The sequence below is a fragment of the Pteropus alecto genome, unplaced genomic scaffold (assembly GCF_000325575.1).
Source record: "Pteropus alecto unplaced genomic scaffold, ASM32557v1 scaffold121, whole genome shotgun sequence".
NCBI lineage: Eukaryota > Metazoa > Chordata > Mammalia > Chiroptera > Pteropodidae > Pteropus > Pteropus alecto.
The window spans coordinates 14,489,796-14,511,188 of NW_006434369.1; the positions used below are offsets into that span (position 1 = coordinate 14,489,796).

Consider the following 21,393-nt stretch of genomic DNA (forward strand, 5'->3'; position numbering starts at 1 on the left):
AGAAGGTAAAGTGGGGACAAGAGGCAGGAGAAGTAACCTGAGGCCCCAAAGGCAAACTGGCTTACTGTGGTCATGGCAAAGTCTACCACTGAAGATTGGCAAGGAATTTACAAGGATTAAGTGGGTACACAATACTAAATGAGCACAGATAGTAACTCAGGCTGTGCAAACTTTCTAATAATAATAATAATAATAACAACAACAACAACAACAACAATAATAATAAACGTGGATGTTAAGTACACAATCCCCAGATAAAAATCATTACTGTCCAGTTTCTATGACCTGGGTTCTTTGTTGGCGGGGCAGGGGAGTGGGGCTGTCCTGTTGCATAAGAGAATCTTTAGCAGCATCCCTGGCTTCTACCTAAGAGATGCCGGTAGCATCTTCTCCTCACCAGTTGTGACAATCAAGAATGTCTTCAGGCACTGCCAAATGTCCACTGGGGAGTCAAAATCACCCCCAATGGGGACCACAGCGGTAAACCCCTCTAGGCTCAGTTTCCCTGCCTATGCAATGAATATAACCCTCTCTTCTTGCCTGCATGGAGGATCTGTCTTCTTACTTCATTCAAAACCTGCTGGCTTTCATTCTGCAACTGACAAGAAAGTGGAGATAGTGTTGTATAGAAAGGGCCCTGGCCGGAGTCAGATCAGACCTCTCAGTTCTGACTCTGCCACTTACTTACTATGTGACTCAAGGCAAATCATTCAACCTTTCCAGGCCTCACTTCATCTTTAAAATGAAACTTTGTCTCTGTACTCAAACTGCATTTCTTATTCCAGGTGGCAGCAAGAATATTTTTTTATTCTTCAGAACAATGCTCTATATATTCAGTATTTTATTTAGGTCTACTTTTACATTGCTATTACTTCATTTTGATGTGAAAATGGGAAAAGCTTATGACAATCTGGACAGCCTTGAGCTATTGGATTCTCTTGGAGGGAAGAAAGTCTAAAAGTCCTGTAATTTCATTGTTTTAGGATTGGGTCTGAGATATTATCACCTTATACAAGCTACCTTTGATTTAGACTCTTCTAAATACTAAGTGGTAAATTTTATCAAAGCTACTCTGCAGATTGATGTAAGAGAGAAAAATTTTAAGAAGAGAAAATTATAAAACAGAAGGAACTTGTCCAAAGCCACACTTTCTCCTTTAAATTACATTGCTTAATTGCTGTTTTCTTTCCACCACTTATCTGATGTGACAGTACCCCCAAGATGATTGCCAGGAAATTTTTAGAAAGAAGCTTTGTGCCATCTGAAAACTTATCTTGCTCTCAGGGCATTAATGAAGAAATTTATCATTGGCCCTGGATTACCATGAAGAAATCAGACATGGACTCTGAGCCGCAGTCAGAGTATCAAAACAATTGTGTAATGCCATGTTGTGACCAGCACAGCACGGTCTTGGGGAAAGGGGAAGACAGTGACAATAGCCTGGCATTACTGCTGGGTGGTTACCTGTCTGTGTCTGTTTCTACCCCATGACTGATTGGATCTGGCAGCAAACTGCTGCAGAGATGTTGTCCAAGGAGGCATGCAGCTGCTGTGATGGCCACCGTTGCTTTTTCTAAGCTTATCTGCTTATTAAGCAGATACTGCTTGCTTAGTCACTGTGAAACTATTAACATCTCACCTCAGTGCAGGTTTGCTCCTTTGGCTTGAGACTTTATCAATAGAAGATCTGTGCTGAAATGCATAAAGAACCAGTGCATGAGATCTGGAAAACTCTCCAGGGGTCTTCTAGGTGAAGCAGAGGCTCTTAGAAATGATGTCACTCACAGTCACACAGCAAATAAGTGGCTGAACTAGAACTAGATATTCTCCTTACTCTCAGATCATATTACTTTAGAGGACCATTACCAACATATTAGTTCCTGTAACAGAATTACTATACCAAATTAAGTAGCTGTCTCCTAGAAAAAAAAGACCTAAGGGAATGGGTCCAGAGACAGGTGAATTTTGAAATAAGGGAGTATGTGAAGAAAGGTATAAATTGGAAAATTCTAAAGATCCAGAGGCTTTGGGCCCCTGGAGAAAGAGTTCCCAAAGAGGATTAGGTACCGAATATGGTTTGATGATGGTATTGGTGGTAGTGGTAGTAATGGAGGTGATGATGGTTATGGTGATGATAATAGTGATGATAGTAGTGGTTATGGTGATAGTGATTGCTGTAATGATGCTGATGGTAGTAAAACACTCAATATTAACTTATTCATTCAACAAGTATTTATTGAGAATCTACCAGTCTAGATCTTGGGGTACAATTAAAAACAAAACATAGTTTCTGCCTTCACAGAGCTTTGACTCTAATAGAAAAGACAGACTGGTAAGAAGAAAATTTCAATACAGTATGGGAAATTCTCTGATGAAATAAACATATGGAAAAGCAAATCTCTCAAGTTTTGCTCAGAGTTTTCCCAGGACTAAATACTTGGCCTTAGCAGGTGTTGGGATATTGACCAAGGGGGTAGAAGAATGGCTGACAAGGGCCCACAGCAATAATAAACCATGCTATTATTCATGAAAACCCTTTTTCTATGGTGGAAATTACACGCAAATAACTAGTCACCAAAAGCACTGCAAGGAAGTGTAGGCCGGGATAATTTGTTCCTCTGGGGGCTTATTTGATTCAATTATAATAATCTTTTAAAGGTGACATTATTGAGAAATTTTGGAAGGAGGGAGAAAAAAAAATGTCAATATAGTTACATATTTTAAAACTCCAGTCTTTATACTGTTGCCAGCCTGAACTTTCCTGCTTCCCTTGAGGTATTTTTAACCTTGGTCTTTTGCTAATATCGAACTACAATGCCATCATTAATCCCCATTAATACCCTGTTCTGACTGTGCCTTTTGGGAACTAACTCAAGATTGAACTTTTTTTTAACCTATCGATGTTTGGTGTACTCTTTAGTGTTATAAAAAAAATATCAAACTTCAGCTAATAAATCAAACTGGCCACAACTGGAGGTAGTTCCTAAAGTTTCCTAAGGCCCGGCACAAGATGAATGACTATAGACCTTTGAGATAAAATGGACTTGGAGGTTCTGATCCCTAAGCCTACGTGATCTCATAGATAAACTAAAAATAAAGTTTTTTTTCACTTTCCATCTTCCTCCCCCTTCTCATTGTCCCGGTATTTAAAAAGTGGTTTTTAGCTTTCCATGCATGAAAAAGACAGTAATGCCATCACTCCTCTGATATTTTGCCAAACAGCTCCACGGAGACTTACTACAAACTCATCTTTTTATTTTTCTCCACTTATTTACTCAGGCATCTTATGGAAAGCTTTGCATTCAGCAAGCTTCTCTTTGCAACACACTATTATGACTATTTAGTTTACATTTAAAAATTCACTTGGGTTAGTAATTCTAACCCTCAGTCATCCCAGATGAACATTAGAATCAGAAATAAATACATGAAATCTACTTCTTCATCATACAGACCAATCACAGCACAGGCCCCTAACAATTTTATTTTTAAAAAACAAAACAAAAATTTTAAATCACTATCCAGTTTCTCCTTTGGTTTATAAGCAGCTAAAACACCTTTCTTGGAGTGAACAGTCCTAGAGAAATCTGAGAACCCAGATTCTCAGTGTCCATTGTTTTCAACCATTTCACCACTGAGGAGCTTTTTCACATTTCCCCATCTGGAAAAATTTAAACTATCAAAAAAGCATGGTTATGTAATAATAATTTGTTTCCCCATTCTTGTGTCAAAAGTTTATATAATCGCAGATCAGAACTTCTAATGGCGTTGGCAGTGGTGATCACCACCACCAGATAATCAGTGGCAGCACACTGAACATGATTTGGTGCTACCTTTGCAAAGGTAAACATACAGCTTCCATTTGGTATTGTGGAAGAACATGAATGACCCACACACCTGCCTAGTAGCTGAAACCTCCAGGCTAGTGACCATTGCCAGCTATAGGCTCCAAGATGGATTTGAGTCTCCATCCAGAGTTTCTGGGTCTCCAACCCAATAGGGTGTTTTATTTTAAATTGTTATTTTCTCTCTGCATGATTCATGCCCAGAAATATCACTTTTGGATAGCAGAAAACACTGGAAGCCTCTAACCTTTACAATAGTAACACATCTCAATCAGTTAGGGGTTCTCAGTGATGGCAGTTTTAGGTAATCTACTGGTTAGAATTAATGAAAAATATTATTGTAGTCCAACAGAGTTAAATTGTCAATTCTAAAAAGATTTTTTGAACCCTTAAAGTTGGAGTTTTAGGATATCCCTAAGCATGGGAGACATATCTTCAGTTAAGGAAAGACTGAGGGAATCTAATGACAAGTGGAAGGTACAGAGTCAGGACAATCTCTAGTATATTTCAAATTAAATGTAATACTATAGGGTCACGTTACTCAGTAGAGCTTTTCATTTCTGTTTTTTGAAGAATTTTTAACAATTAGGAAATATATTGGAAGTTTGTGGAAAAAATAGAATTTACCTAACGGAAATTATTTACGTAGCCAATTTTGAAAAATTATATTCATTTCATAAATAACCAATGTGCAAGTGAAAAGCCTGAGCTATAAGGAAGTTAAATGACTTATACTAGGCCCCTCGTAGAACTGGAAATTGAGCCCAGTTTGCCTGATCCCACTGGTTCATATGCTATATTATGTTTTCCTGGATTTGTCCTCTGTCTGTTCTCTCTTCACATCACATGAGCTCTTTGGATACAAATACAATATTTTTTACAAGCTCTGTCTGACTCAATCCCTCTCTTTTAGGTGAGGGGTAGGGAGAATGGGACAATGAACTGCTCAGACATCATTTTTCTCTCTTATGGTAAAAGCCAGCAGTGTAATAAAGTTTCCATTTGTGGGCAAACAGCTTGGTTTCTCAATTATTAAGTTTGCATTTCTTATGTCTGTTCTCCCCATATTTTTGGAGAAAAACAGACATTTATTACAAGCCATCTCTCGAATGTGATAATCATAGTCAATCTAAATGTCTGTTTTCCCTGAATTGCTTCCTGGAATGAGATTTCAATGCTGCATCTATTTTGTAATCACACAGGCTATTTCTAAAATATGGGATCTTTTCAGTGCTCCCTCTGGTCTCCTGGGCAGATGTCCCCAGGATAGACAGAAGGACAGCAAAGCCAACATAGCCCTTTAGGATGTGCCTTCACAACCTTACGCACTTTGGGTCTCACTTCTCACCCTCTTTTCTTCCTGTCTCCTCCCTTGACATCCTCTTCTTTCCTCTTCTTCCTCTACTTTTTTCCCCTTCCTATCCATCCATTCCTTTCATTCAAAATTTTTTGGAGGACTGTTCTACAGCAGCCCTACACCATGCAGCAGTGGTATAGCAATGCAAAAAGGCAGATGACATTTGAAAAGCTTAAAATCTTGGTATCTCTCTCTCAATTCACATGTGGTTATTTCTCTCTCAGTTGACCGAGTGAGAATCCTCAGTTACTAAGGGAGGTAAAGTTAATAATCTCCAGTTGTAATGGTTTTCATGAAAAATGAATCTAATTACCAACTCCTGCCAGAGCATGTGTCATGTATATATATACCAAAAAACATTTACATAACAGTGGTTATATGCTTCATAATATAGGTAAGGGTTAATTCATGTATTTTTTAATAATTAAAATAAAATTTACATACAGGGAAATGCAGCGGTAATAAATACAAAACTCAGTTAGTTTTGACTAGGGCAATAGCCACCCCAACCAAAATATAAACATTATCATCAGCTCAGAAATGTCTTTGTGCTCCCTTCCTAGTCAATCCACATTCCCATAGGCAACCACTATTCTGAAGTCTTTCAATAGATTAGATTTGCTTGTTCTGACACTTCACGTAACTGAATGCATACAGTATATACTACTTGGGGCTGACTTGTTTTACTCAAACAGTTGTTGCACATGTCTTTAATTTGTTCCTGTTAATTGTTGAGTAGTATTTCATTATATTCTGTACTACAATGTGTCTATCCATTCACCTGCTGATGGACATCTGAGATTTTTCCAACTTGGGGCTATTGTGAATAATGCTACTGTGTACATTTTTGTATAAGTCTTTTTGTGTACATACATTTTCATATCTCTTGGATAAGTAGCTAAATGTGGCATGTCTAAATCATAAGATATGTATATTTTTAACTTTATAGGAATCTGCCAGTGTTCCAAAGTGATTTGGACCATTTTCTATTTCTGGCAGTAATATATAAGAGTTTTAGTTTTTACATAGCTTCACCTATTTTTGGTTTTTTTTTTCAGCCTTCTTAATTTTAACCATTCTAATGTGTGTATAGTGGTATCTCACTGGGATTTTAATTTTCATTTCTTTGATAACTAATGATACTGAGCTTCTTCTCATGTATTTATTGACCAATTATATATCTTTTTTGATGTGGTATCATTTCAAGTCTTTGCCCATTTTCTTATTGCATTGTTTGTGTTTTTATTATTAAGTTGTAGTTGCTCTCTCTATTGTCTTCATATAACTCCTTTGTCAGATATGTGTAGAAGATATTTCCTCCCAGAATATGGCTTGTCATTACTTTTTCTTAATAGTATACTTTAAGGAACAAACGTTTTTAAATTTTATAAAATTCAATATTTTAAAAAATTTAAGAATCCTGTCTAGGAAATGCATTATTTCCACAAAACCATAAAGATATTCTCCTGTATATATTATGAAGCTTTATAATTTTGGCTTTTACATTTAGGTCTATGATCCATCTTGAGTCATTATTCTGTGCAGTGTAAAGTAAGGGTCAATGCTTTTTTCATCCCAGTTTATCGATTTGTTCTAGCACCCTGTATTGAAAAACTTGTTGTAAACTAATTTGTTGAAAAGACTTTCATTTACTGAAAGGACTGTCATTTTTCCTCATTAAATTTCTTTGGTGACTTTGTTAAAAATTAAATGACTATAAAAGTGTGGATCTATTTTTGTGGGCTCTCTATTCTGTCCCATTGCTCTATTTATCTATCCTTAAAAACCATGTCTTAGTTACTGTAGTGTTTTAGTTATCTTCAAATCATATCATCTACCAATTTTGTTCTTTTTCAATATTGTTTTGGTTATTCTAGATCCTTTGCATTTCTGTATAAATTTTAGAAACAACTTGTCAATTTCAACAAAATGTCTGTTGGTATTCTGATTAACCCATTTGTCCTGATCTAGTAAAGAAATATCAAAAGGTGGCCTATACCACCTTCCACTGATACTATGTCCATTCATTCAACGGAACTTATTTAGTGCCCACTCTGTGCTAGGACTGAGAATACAAAGTCAAAGTAGTATGGTGCCTTCCTTCCTTCCAGGAACGCACATCTGGTAATGGGAACAAACGCAATCAATCAATGACACAAGGTGATGCAATGAATAGAATAGTGCTAAGCAAGGAATACTATGTGAGCGAAGACATCCAAATTAAGGTGATAGGCAAAGATTTTCAGAATGAAACCATCTGAGTTTTAAAAAATCATTAGGCATGCACCAGATAAAGAAAGAGTTTGGGTCTGGAAGGATATTCCAGGAAGAGAGGATAACGCTTCCAATAGCACTGGGTAGAAAGCAGCCTTTTGTTAAGCCCATCACTATGAAAAACCAAGGAGATTATAGATGGCTTTCTTTTTCTTTGGATCAGGACCCTAGCTATTATTAGTGTTATGAAAGTCCAAAAAGAATCAAAGATGAAGACCCAGGCAAGGGGGGGATGTAGAATTCATACTACCCTAATTCTTTCTCTTGAGTGTATTTCCTAGGAGGCTTGCCCACGGAATAACCTGTCTAGGAGTACTTAATCTTCAGCTCATCTCTCCTCCTATCCTCACCACGTAACTTGAAAAATGGCACAGCAGACACAAGAAACAGATCTCTATAATTCCCAGGCTAATGGGTTTTCAAATTTTACATTTTAGAACAATTTTCTCAAACAAATATCAATCAAACTCAAATATATAAAAGAGCAAGGTAGAATTGTTGTTATTGAAGAGAGAAGGTGTCTGAATCCCTCAACATCTCCCTCATTCAGTCATCTCCTTCCCCACCCCCTAAAACAATGACTGCTGAGGTTCTTTTGCAGAACCCTGGAGTGTCATGGGCACAATTTGACATCTACTATATGACTTCCACTACAATTTAGATTGATCACCACTAGACTATAGCTGGGGGCTCGTGGTTCACAAAACCTGGAAAGGATCTTATTCAAGGAATAATTCTTCTCTTTTCCAAACTTAACTCTTCACATTTGAAGCTAGTTCACGTTACCTAAAATTTATATCCATTGGTCTTTGAGAAACTATTACAGACACGATTAGGTATAAGATTGTATACTATGAGAGTTACAGAAGTCCTAGCCTTTATGAGAATATAAATTTTAAGAATGAAATTTAACAGAATAGGTTTATAACAGAGAAAAGTCATTTCATTATAGCCATATAATATGTGCACTTGGGATAAGAAAAATACCTTCACCTTTAAAAAGAAGCAGAAAAAAATGGTGATTGTGCAAAGTGTAAAGGTATGTGCTATAGGAAATTGGAGAATAAAGAAATGTTCCTTTTTTTTTCAGTATAGAATTAAAATCTGCTCAATCTCCCATGACCAAAACTGGAGAGAAGTTCAATGTTAGTCATGCTTTAAAGCCCTCCCTATTCTTTGAATTGTACAGGAACTCAGGGCTTATTCTGACCCTAGGTTGAGGTCTACTCAGTGTAACTCCAGCTCCAGGCCCTAAGGTCAGAGTAACCACTCTGTTGGCAGGCAGCTCCACTTCAGAACCAAGTGCAGGCCAATCTTTTTACAGCCATCTTATTTAAAAGGACTTCCACCAAAATGAGTTCTTTGTCTCTTGTTATAGCCTTTGTTTTAAAGTCTATTTCATCTGGTATTAGTATTGCTACCCCATCATTTTTTTTTTCATTTTCATGAAATATCGTTTTCAATCCTTTACTTTGAGTGTGTCTGTGTCTTTTGATCTGAAATGAGTCTCTTGTAGGCAACATATATAAGGTTCTTGTTTTCTTATCTATTCATCCACCCTGTCTTTTCATTAGAGCATTTAATCCATTCACATTTAAAGTTGATGTGTAGTTATTGCCATTTTATTATTTATATTTTCGAAATTTCTTCTTCTCCTCCTTCTTTCCTTAACATTTCTTGTAATACTGGCTTCATGGTGATGAACTCCTTTATTTTTTTCTTGTCTGAGAAGCTCTTTATCTGCCCTTTGATTCTAAATGATACTTTTGCTGGGTAGAGTAATCTTGGTTGTAGATCCCTGCTTTTCATCACTTTGACTATTTCGTGCCAATCCCTTTGGCCTGCAAAGTTTCTGTTGAGAAATCAGCTGAAAGTCTTAGGGGAGCTCTCTTGTAGGTAACTTACCACTGACTGGGTGTTTTTTTGCTACTTTGTCTTCTATATTACTGATATGAGCCTCTGCTTCATCTAATCTACTCTAATTCTCTCTACTGTATTCTTTATTTCAGTAATTGTATTCTTCATTTCTGACTGGTTCTTTTTCAATGTTTTTTTTTTTATCTTCACTTTTATGTATTCTATCTCTTTGTTAAAATTCCCACTGAGTTTCTCTACTCATTCCCTAAGTTCATTGAACATCCTTACAACCAGTGTTTTGAACTCAGTAGATTGTTTGTTTCTAAGTAGTAGGTAGAAATTCTATTTCTCCTGGTCTTAGTAAAATGGCCTTATATAGTATGTGTCCTGTGGAGCCCCGTGGCACAGTCTCCCTGGACACTTGAGCCAGATACTACAAGTGTGTCTTGTGTGTGTTGTGTGTGCTCTCCTGTTGTAATTAAGCCTTGGTTATTATTTGCCCATCAGTTGAAGGAATTGACCATTCGGCTGATTAGTTGTGAGGACTGGCTGGTCTGGGGCTTACTGTATGAAGCAGGACTTGCCTTAGCAGGGCTCTGGTGTCTGTCTAGCCTGCCCTTTGGATGTGTCACCCTTGAATGCAGCCTTGGTTAGAACTCCAGCTCAGTTCAAAGCCAGCCACTGGGCTTGCTGGCTCTGGGGCCTCCTGGGATGGGCCTTGCTGCAGGCCAAGTTCAGCCACAGCCTGTACCCTGCCCAGGGCCACCTAGCAAGAGTCACCAAGCAATCCACCTACACTGGGCTTATAGATGTCTTGAGAGGCTTAGCCACAAAGCGAGGCTAGCTGCTGCTAGTGCCAGACTTGGTTCTGCTCAAAAGGAACTGGGCATACTGAGGCCAGATATTGCTCGTTAGGGTTTGTGAACCTTTGAGAGATTTTAGGAAAGTCCACAGCATGAGCCAAGGCAGACAATTTGCATGAAAAAGCCATTAGAATTGTGTTGGGTGAGCCTGAAAGTTGGGTGGGGTGGAGTCTTAGGGAATCACCTGTTTCTGTTCAGCTAGACTTAGGAGATTCTCAGTGATGGTTATTCTGTAGTTTAGGGTGGGGTGACCAATGTTAGCCAGGTTAATGAAGACTTAGATATGGTGGCTTCCTGCATTTGCACATGGGTGGGGGACTGCTCAATAAAGAAATAATGGATCCTGCTAGCACTTCTCTCTGGGAGAATGCTGCCCCTCCAGCCCTCACTCAGAAGTCAAACAATTCAGTTTCTCCCTTTATGTCCCCCATGCCTTTTGAGCTTCTCCCTCAGTGCTGGAGCTCAGAGTGAGTTTGTCAGTGAATAAGTCCATGCATGGGCCCTTTAAGATGGATGTCTGTGACTCCTGCAACCCTCTCTCCCACTCAGCCACAATCTCCAGTGTTTATCACAGCCAGAAAGTTGTGGGGCCTTCTAGGGTCTATAACCATAGACTAGGGAGCTGATGTGGGGCTGGGACCACTCACTCCTCTGGGGGAACCTCTACAGCCAAGATATCCCTCCCAATTTTTAACTGCCATACGCAAGCATGGGACCATCCCTTTCTGCACTTGCACCCCTCTACCAGCCTTGACATGGCTTCTTCTGTATGTCCTTTGTTGTAGGACTTCTGTTCAGCTTGACTTAGGAGATTCTCAGTGATGGTTATTCTGTAGTTTAGTTGTAATTCTGATGTGGTTGTGAAAAGAAGAAAGCACAGTGTCCACCTATTCCACTCTCTTGGCTGGAAATCCTTCCACTGTGAGAAAATTTTTGTCTATGGTACAAGGTATGAGTCAAAATTCATTTTTGAATATGAATATCCAATTGTTTCAGCACCATTTGTTGTAAAGATTATCCTTTGTTCATAGAATGGCCTTTGTAACTTTGTCAAAATTAGTTAACTATATTTCTGAGGTCTATTTCTGTGTTATCTATTGTTTTCCATTGGTCTGTTTGTTTGTATTTATGTTAAATAGTGTCACACTATTTAATTTAAAATATTACACTTAATTGTACTTTAATTCTATTTAATTTTAAGTTTTACTTAGTTTTGCTGAATTTTACTTTCACAGATGAAAAAAACTGAATTACAACAGAAGAAATTATTAAGCTTCAAGTAAATATTTCTTCACTATCGGAAATATTATTTCCTAACAGATCCTGTTAAGGTTTTTAAAAATTAATGAAATCATTAAAAGAATAAAGTAATTATATTTTTAAATTACGTTTTAATTTTAGATGTGTCAATTAACTAAGAAAGAGCAACACATTGAAACATTAGCCCTTTTTTCTTTCTTTCCTCCCTCATGTAATTTTTCTTAGGATTATTATTGTTTTTACATTAGCAAGTTTTAAAATTCATATTCATTCTGTTACTACTATAATCTCCAAAGATTTTTATACTTACTTGGATTTTTCTCACCACTTGTATCACAGCATCTCTGTTCCTGGGTTCTTTGTTTGATTCAACTCATAATTGTCTTGATGTCACTTTTTAAGTTATTTGGTTTTGATGGATACGGTATTCCCTGAGATCTTTTATATTTGAAATGTGTGCTGGTCGCCTTTATACTTGCAAAATACCATAGCTCTGCATAATATCCTTGTGTCAACCTTTCCTTCTCTTAGGACTGTGTAAACATTGATTGACTGTTTGCCGTTGAATGGTGCTATGAAGAAATCTGAAGGCAATCTAATTTCCTCTCTTGTTTTGAATTTGTATTTTCTGTTTGTATTATTTCTTTATTCTTAAATTCAAATAGCTTAGTTAATTAAAGTTTCTAGACAATGAGCATTCTGCATCAAGTTATCTTGGAGCACAAATTGCTCTTTCAATGTGTAAATTCAATTTTTTCTCAATTTAGTAAAATTTCCTTATATTATGTCTTAAATATATCTTCTGTCTCATTTGTTGGGTTCTCTATTTTAATGATACTAATTATTCTTATGTTGTATCATCCTATTCTTTTATAACTATTAGCTTCTCTCTAAATAACTTCATCTCTTCACTTCTTTAATTGGTATATACTTTATTTTAAGCTTTTCTTCCATGTCATTAACTTTATTTTTAGAAGTATCTATTCTGTTTCTTACAGTTTATAATTTATTTTTAGTTTCATGATGATATAATTTGGTTCTCAATTTGTTTCTTTAGGTTTGTGATCGCCTAAGAGTGTGAGAAAATTCTTTATGTTCCTTAATTTTGTCTTCTTCTATATATTACTTTTAATATATATATTTCTCTCTCTTTTTCTATCCTTTTCCTCCTCTTTCTACAGGGCTGCTTTATTATTATTATTATTATTATTCATTCTCATACTTGCATAACTCTCTTCCTAGTGTTTTATTTGCTAATAGAATGTAGATGAAATCTTGACTCTTCCCAATCTAAGACTTGTTTGATTTCTAAACTCTGGACATCAGTTTGAAGCCAATGTATTTCATTCTATCTACTCTTTAGTACCCTGAGAAATAATGGAGCAGGGGAGGGAATTTAGCTGAAGAGATGGCAATCTTTGTTTGAATACTTGGGCTCTGCCCTTTCTTTCAGGATTCTGTTAAATTCTCATTTTAGAATCCACTCCACCTAGTTGGAGGTATATCTCTTTCCCATGGGGAAATAACTTTCAGGCTTTGTATAATTTCCCCTACTGTAGTCCCCGAATCTCTACCTCTTTAGAGGTACAAGCCCTTCTTCCCTCATTTCTCCATAACAGTCGTGTCTCCTATTCTGGTCAGAACAAGGAAAAAATGAGCATTTTAATTCAGTTTGTTTCTTTCTAGATTTTAAAATACAAATGAGAAATATCAGGATTGTCTTGAGTTGACAGTAGGACTTCTAAAGAACTCGTGGTTAGGGTTAGGAGCTGAGTCATATTGCCTCTCTTCTCCACTCCATAATCCTCATATTTTCTTCGAACCAGGTTTTGAAGTTTACTGAATTATATTATGCTACTGAGGTTGCTGACAGTGACTTGTAGGGGAGGGCTGGTCTTTCATTTTTCCAACATTGTACCTATTATGGGAGAACAATTTGGTGCAACCTTAATGAAGTTTAATAGCACTCCCTGTTCAAAGTCCTCCAAGTCCTGGGCTCGTATTGTCTTCTTAACCAACAGTGATGCAAGACCAAGACATTTCATTCTGTCACTGGTTAAACTCTGAGTTTGTGATAGGGTGTTAAAACTATCCATTGTGGTATGAAGAAGGACCACCGTGCCTTTAATGTGCCCCCCAAACATATCTTGCTGTTTAAGGAGGGAGTTACTACTTTAACCCTTCATATCTGTCACTAAAGACTTATCTCTTTATTGTATAGGCTTTCCAGACATCAATATTCTAATTAGAAAACAGTAGCTAATCTGGCCAAATGCTAATAAGTGAGAGTTGTGATTTATCTAGCAATAGAGGAACAACTCAGCATTAACAATTAAAAGGTTTGTAGAAGAGATAGCTTTTTTTTCACTCTTCCCTTTAGCTGATCAGGTTCAACCATAAGCTATAAATAGCCCTTCTAATTAAGGCTATCTGTTTGAAAATCATTAATCAGAACAATTTAGAAACTTTTACCTCAGATATTCATAGGCCCTATTCTTCTTCTCAATGATAAAAGTAAGGAAATGTTAATGTGAGTTAAACTTCAATCTACCTCTCTGAAAAGACCAAACCACATCATAGCCTAGCATAGCCTAGCAAGGCTTCAGTATAATAGATGCAGATTTTAAAATAATCAATTTAACTGCAATGAGAAATATCATCATGAATAGAGCCAAAATGGTTGGCTAACCCCTGCTGCATATCCATCATTCATGAAGTTACAGGATAAAGTCAAAATTTACATCAAAAGCACGAGTTTGCAATTAGTTAATCTTCAAAGAATTACTATTTTTCTACCTTAAGCAAATTAACTGAGTACTTACCTTCATTTTAACCTGACTAGTCAGAGTCAAAGGGGAAAAATAACATGTCTAAATCAAACTGAATGATGATAAATAATATGTCTAAATCAAACTGAATGATGATCTTCTAGAGAATACTCTCAAGAAGGGTCCTCTTTGGGAAATGCCACTCGGTGTTAGAATAAATGTCATATTTCATTGGAGGGTCTGTCATTCAATGTAGAAGGTGCTTGCACATCTTAAGTGTTTACTTCTAGTATATTCTCTTTATTCAATATTGCCTACTTGCATGATATCCAGGCAGAGGTCCTTGCAGGTCCCTGAAACTGCCATATTGTTTCATGAAACCAAGCATTTTTCAAACTGTTTTTACTATGTAAATGGCCTTTTCTGGCCCCCAGCTCCTTGAAAACCTAATTTCATCTCATTTCCTCTATACAGCCTACTACTACCACCATCACCCTGAAGCCTAATAAAACTGATTACTCCCTCCTTTTGGCCCCAACTCCACCTGTACATCTTTCTCCCTTAATATCAAAACATTTACTTCCTCTTGATTGGTTTCTTATCTATCTTTCCCCAGGGAGAAGGTCTTCTTCTTATTCAGTTGTAGAATGCCTATATGCTTATTGAATATACAAGTGATTATTCAACAATTCTTTTCAATACTTGCTAGAAGTCGGAAAGACATACATTTGTATCTCTGTCCTCAATTAACTCATGACCCAGTGGGAAAGATAGACACCTATGCAGCTAAACTCAGCAAACCTAAGAGAGGTGTTTAGGCAAGTGCTGATGCTGAGCTGTTAGTGGGCAAGACAGTGAACACATAAAAACTCACCATGTTTTAATATCTCTTTTATGATTTTCATAATCCAAACACACCTACTTCAGTCACATGTTTCACTTTGCTTACTGTCTTCCCAGAATAGTCTAAACCTATGCTTCTCAAACTAATGTGCACACAAATTACATGGGATTTTGTTAAAATGCAAACTCTGATTCAGCAAGTCTGGGGAGGGGCCTGAGATTCTGGATTTCCAACGAGTTCCCAGGGGATGCCACTGCTGCTGGTCCAGAGCCCACATTTTGAGGAGCAAGGCTCTAAACAATTTTCATGTTAATACTGTTGAAGTAACACCAATTTTTGGAAAAACTCCCACTGCTCCCCACCTAGACATTCTTCTGACTATAATTAAATATGATTTAAGTTATACCAAGAGAAATAAGCAGTACTCCTCCAAGAAAACTGGCAAAATGCCTCAAAACTATTAACTCCCAGCCTTTGTTTTATTGTCTAAATACAAAAGGTCTTCGTTCCTGCATTTGAGGTCAGCTACCAGATGACTGTGGTCTAAATGTGCAGCAAGGTTTTCCCAAATATCCAAGATTGTTATTATTTGCTTAAGTTTTCTACATATTTAAACTATAAGACCCCAGGTCCTTTATTTAAATGGAAATACCTTTTAACAAAATCATAAATCTTTAATCACTTTAATCATAAATAAAATACTTCTTTAATAAAACTTTTTAAAACAAATTCTATAAGTTACCCATGGAAATCTAGCTTCTTATTAACTCTAATGGTTCCTATGACAGCATCTATTTACTTATTAGTGTCTGCCACTCATCATCAAAGACAAAACACCTTAGACCATGAGACTTTGGGCCTCCACTCTACCAATATATCTTTTGTCATTTGTCAGTTTTTAATTTTCCTTCTACCACAAGATTAAGCTGTCTTCTTCTATAAGTCTTCTTCCTCTGTTCCTCACATCATTCTCCAGTACTATTTCAATGAAACCAACTGTCCTATGTGTGTCTTCTCCTAAGCATGTGGTGAAGACATTACACATCTTTCTATCTGCTATTCAACACCACCTTACTACAATGATATGCTATTTAAGAGGCAGTTTGGTTCTTTGGTTTCCCCTTTCACACATAGTTATTGCATCACTTTCTCTGACCACACATCAATAAATTAAACAGTAGTGAACTATTTTCCTCGTGTAGGATGTATGAAGCTACTAGAAGCCTTTGCTTGCCCAATGTCAGAGTCTGGAGAGGACTCTTCTAAATGGTCTTTCTTCTTTCTCACCATGTAGGTTAATTCCAAAGATGATGAAGGTGTCCTCGTTGGATCTTGGGACAATATCTATGCCTATGGTGTCCCTCCATCAGCCTGGACTGGAAGCATTGACATTCTGTTGGAATACCAGAGTTCTCAGAACCCAGTCCGGTATGGACAGTGCTGGGTTTTTGCTGGTGTCTTTAACACATGTAAGTATCCAACTGAGTAATATTTTTTCTTTAATAATTTTTTATTTTTTAATTACAGTTGACATATGATATTATATTAGTTTCAGGTGTATAACATAGCGCTTAGACATTTATATGACTTATAAAGTGGTCACCCCAATAAGCACCCATCTGACACCATACATAGTTATTACAATATTATTGACTAAATTCCCTATGCTATATTTCACATCTCTAAGACTATTTTGTAAACTATAATTTGCACTTCTTAGTCCGTTTCCCTCTGCTACTTTTTCACCTATCCCCCAAACTGCCCTCCCATCTGGCAACCACCAAAATGTTCTCTGTATCAATGAATTTGTTTCTGTTTTGTTTGTTCTTTTGCCTTTAGATTACACGTATAAGTGAAATCATATGGTATTTTTTTTTGGTCTGACTTATTTCACAGCATAATACCTTCTAGGTCCATCTATGTTATTGCAGATGAAAAGATTTCATTCTTTTTTATAACTGAGTAATGTTCCACTGTGTGCATGTACCATTTCTTCTTTATCCCTTTCTCTATTGATAGACATTTAAGTTGCTTACAGACTGTGGTTATTGTAAATAATTCTTCAAAGAACATATTGATGCATATGTTCTTTTTGAATTATGTCTTTTTGAATTAGTGTTTTAAGTTTCTTTACCTAGAAGTGGGATTATTAGATTCTTCTTTCTCTCTCCTTATAGCCTTTGTTTTAAAGTCTATTTTGTCTGGTGTAAGTATTGCTAAACAACCTTTTTGTGTTTGTTTCCATTTTCATGAAATATCTTTTTCTATCCCTTTACTTTCAGTCTGTGTATGTCTTTTAATCTAAAATGAGTCTCTTACAGGCAGCATATGAAAAAGTCTTGTTGTCTTATTCATTCAGCCACCCTATGTCTTTTCATTGGAGCATTAATCCATTTTCACTTAGAGTAGTTGAGACAGATTTGTTATTGCCATTTTATTATTTATATTTTTTACTTTTTTTTCTTCTTTTTCTTAAAGAAATCCCTTTGATGTACTTTAGCTTTTTCCTGTCTGAGAAGCTCTTTATCTTTTCTTCAATTCTAAATGATAGCTTTGCTAGGTAGGATAATCTTGATTGCTTTTTGTCATTTTGAGTATTTCATGCCAATCACTTTGGCCTGCAAAGTTTCTGTTGAGAAATCAGCTGATGATCTTATGGGAGCTCCCTTGTAGGTAACTAACTACATTTTTCTTGCTTTTAAGATTCTCTCTTTGTCTTTGACCTTTGGCATTTTAATTATGATGTGTCTTGGTTTGGTCCTCTTTTGGTTCGTCTTGTTTGGAATTCTCTGTGCTTCCTGGGCTTGTATGTCTATTTCCTTCACCAGGTTAGGGAAGTTTTTTATTATTATTTCTTCAAATAGGTTTTCAATCCCTTGGTCTCTCTCTTCTCCTTCTGGTACCCTATATGATGTGAATGTCGGTAAACTTAATGTTGTTTCAGAGACCCTTTAAATTATCCTAAATTTTTTTGGGGGGGAGGGGATTCCTTTTTCTTGTTGCTGTTCCGATTTGGTGTTTTCTGCTGCTTTATCTTCTATATTTTAAATGTAATCCTTTACTTCCTCTAATCTACTATTAATTCTCTCTCATGTATTCTTCATTTCAGTTATTATATTTTTTATTTCTGACTGGTTCTTTTTTTATGTTTTCTATCTCCATTTTTAGATTTTCTCTTTGTTGAATTCTCACTGACATCATTAAGCATCCTTATAACTGGTGTTTTGAACTCTGCATCTGGTAAATTGCTTGTCTCCATTTCGTTTAGTGCTTTTTCAGAAGTGTTGCTATGGTTTTTCATTTGGGACATGTTTCTTTGTTTCCCCATTTGGGCTGCCTCCCTGTGTCGATGTCTGTTTCTATGTATTAGGTAGAGCTGCTACGTGTCCCAGTCTTGGTAGAGTGGCCTATATAGTAGGTGACCTATAGAGCCCAGTGGCATAGTCTTTTAGGTCACCTGGACCGGTTGCTCCCAGTATGTCCCTTTTGTGGGTTATATGTGTCCTCTGTTTTAACTGAGCTTTAGGTGCTGTTGGCACATCAGTGGGAGAGACTTACCCTCAGGCTGATTGGCTGTGAGGACTGGCTGTGACTACACAGAGGAGTTTTGTGCAGGGGCTGACCCTATGGACCAGGATTTGCTTTAGTGGTCCTCTGGTGCCTGCTGAGTTTGCCCCTTGGGTATGTCATTTGTGGAGGTGGTTGCAGTTGGGGGGTGCTCTGGTGTAATTTGAAGCTGGTCACTGGGTGTGTTGGTTCTAGGGCCTCTATGGAAGAGGCTCTGGTGCAGATCAAGTTCAATGATTGCCGATGTCCTGCCCAGGGCCACATGGTATGAGCTACAAAGTGATCTGCAGATACTGCCATTTGTACTGGGCTTGGAGGTGTCTGGGAGAGGCTAAGCTATGAATTAAGGTTGGTTGCCACTAGTGCTGGGGTTGGAGCTGCTCAGAAAGAGGTACAGAGCATGCCAAGGCCAGATGATGTTTGTTTGGGGTTTGTGAACCTTTGAGATATTTTAGGAAAGTCCACAGCATGAGCCAAGATAGGCTGTTTATATGGAAAATCCACTGGAAGTGGTTGGGTGGGCCCAAAAGTTGGGTGAGGTAGGGCCTCAGAGAAATCACCAGGGCTGGGTGAATGGTTTCAGCCAAGTTGATGGATACTCAGATTTGGTGCCTACCTGTATGTGCATGTTGGGTGAGGGATCGGCTCAACAAGGAAACATGGTGTCTGCCGGCACTTCTTTCTGGAGGAAAGCTGCCCCGTCAGCCCTCACCCTGAAGCCAGATAATTTAGTTACTTTCTGTACATCTCTGGTATTTTTAAAGCTGCTGTCCCAGTGCTGGAGTTTAGAGTGAGTGAGTCTGTCAGCGAGTGAGTCCATGTGTGGCCCATTTAAGAGGAGCACCTGGACTACAGGCAAACTCTGTCTCACTCAGCCATAATCTTTGCTAGTTTTCACAGCCAGAAATGTGGGGACTTCTCTCCCTGGCACTGGAACCCAGAGGAAAACTCCACAGCCAAGATATCCCTCCTAATTTTTAACTGCTGCACGTGGATGTGGGACCAGCTAGTTCAGATTCCCTGTCCCTCCTACCAGTCCTGACATGGATTCTTCTGGGAGGAAGCAAGCACAGTCTCTTGACTGTAAGCCTGAGTAATATTTTTTTAATGTAAAGGAAATTTCCCTTCACTAGATTTTATATATAACCTGGCAAAGAGACCTAGCAATTCCTATTGGCTCTATAGAATTTATGAGTGGCTATTCTGGGATGTAGTCAATGCAAAATTAAATTGTTCTAGGCCTAATATGTTCATAGTTTTTCTTTGACTGCAGAAACTTTGGAGAAAGAATGATGAACTACTTCCTGCATAATTCATCATTCTACATTCAGAGAAATGAGGGGTCTCATGGGCCAAGTAAGGATTTGGGGGAAAGAATATAGCATTTTGTTTTTAGTAATCTCCCACATTTTAAAAAGCTTAAATTAGCCAAATTTAAAATAATAAATAATAAAAAAGATGTATGCTGCTTGTTTGTCATTGAGAAGTTTTATAAATATGCTAATTTACTTATTGTTTATCACATTTTGTTAATATACCCACTTAATGTTTATCCTAGCAATGAAAGGGATTATGGCATGTGGTCTTACCTCAATTATTTTTTATCTCTATTTTTATATATGAGTCCCAATGCCCCTGAGCATTTAGATATCAGAACATAATGAACAATTTTTACTCCTCAGTTGCCCTTCTGATTTCCAATCTACCCAACATCCAATTCATAAAGGAAAACATATAAGATCAAAATTATTTTCTTCAGCCTCATGCAACATTTTTTGATATGGCATTTGCTTATCTAGGCCCAGACAGTGTTATTGTTAATTCAGTGAATATTTAAAAACATAAATTTATTTCAATATGTCTTCATCATTGATAATGACTTTTATTCACCTGCCATTTCTACAACTTTGGAGAAAACATTAAGCTCAAGTTGAAGAGCCCTTTCTGCTTGCTTATTAATAAAGATTGATTTACCTAGTTAGCATTTTTTTTTTATCAGAAAAATCAAGAAGGGACTGGAGGCTAGAAGCTGGGGTAGAGCCATTTTTTCATAAATGGTTATGAAGCCTATCAGTTTCAGCTCAAAGTTGTAACATTATAAGAATTAGTCATTGATTCAAGTGGGGAGAAATCATAAGTTTTGTTTCGTCATGGCATCAAACTGAATACAATCATTTTCTTAGCCACTAGTATATTCAAGGACTAAAGGAATATATATTTCTTTTTCGTCATTCTAAAAATATTTATTTCTACCACTTGCCACCCTTAATAAATTGTATGGCTTTTTATTTCTATTTTTTCCAACTTTATTGAAATATAATAAACAATTAGTTGCTCATATTTACATCATATAATTCAATGGTTTTTTTTTCAATTATAGTTGGCATACAATAATATACCAGTTTCAATTGTATAGCATAGTGATAAGAGATCCACATAACTCGCAAAGTGATCACCCCACTAAATCTAGTGCCCCTCTTCCCCCTTATATTTATTACATTATTAACCATCTTCCTCATGCTATACTTTACATCTCCATGTCTATTCTGCAACTATCCACTTGTACCTCTTAATTCCTTTGCCTTTTTTTAACCTCCCAAACCCCCTCTCATCTAGTATTCTTCTAAATATTCTCTGTATCTATGAGTTTATTTCTGCTTTTGTTGCTATTGTTGATTCTGTTCTTTAGATTCCACATGTATGTGAAATCATGCAATATTTGTCTTTCTCTATCCGACCCATTTCATTCAGTGCAATACCC

General features: G+C 36.9%; 1 protein-coding gene across 1 annotated transcript in view; it reads left to right on the forward strand.

Moving 5' to 3' along the window:
- The window catches only part of F13A1 (coagulation factor XIII A chain), a 168,740-nt gene that overhangs the window by 83,193 nt on the left and 64,154 nt on the right, over positions 1–21,393 (forward strand). Inside the window, exon 7 of the mRNA XM_006909291.1 lies at positions 16,360–16,534. Coding sequence (XP_006909353.1) covers positions 16,360–16,534 — 175 coding nt within the window. The remainder of the gene's footprint in view (positions 1–16,359; positions 16,535–21,393) is intronic.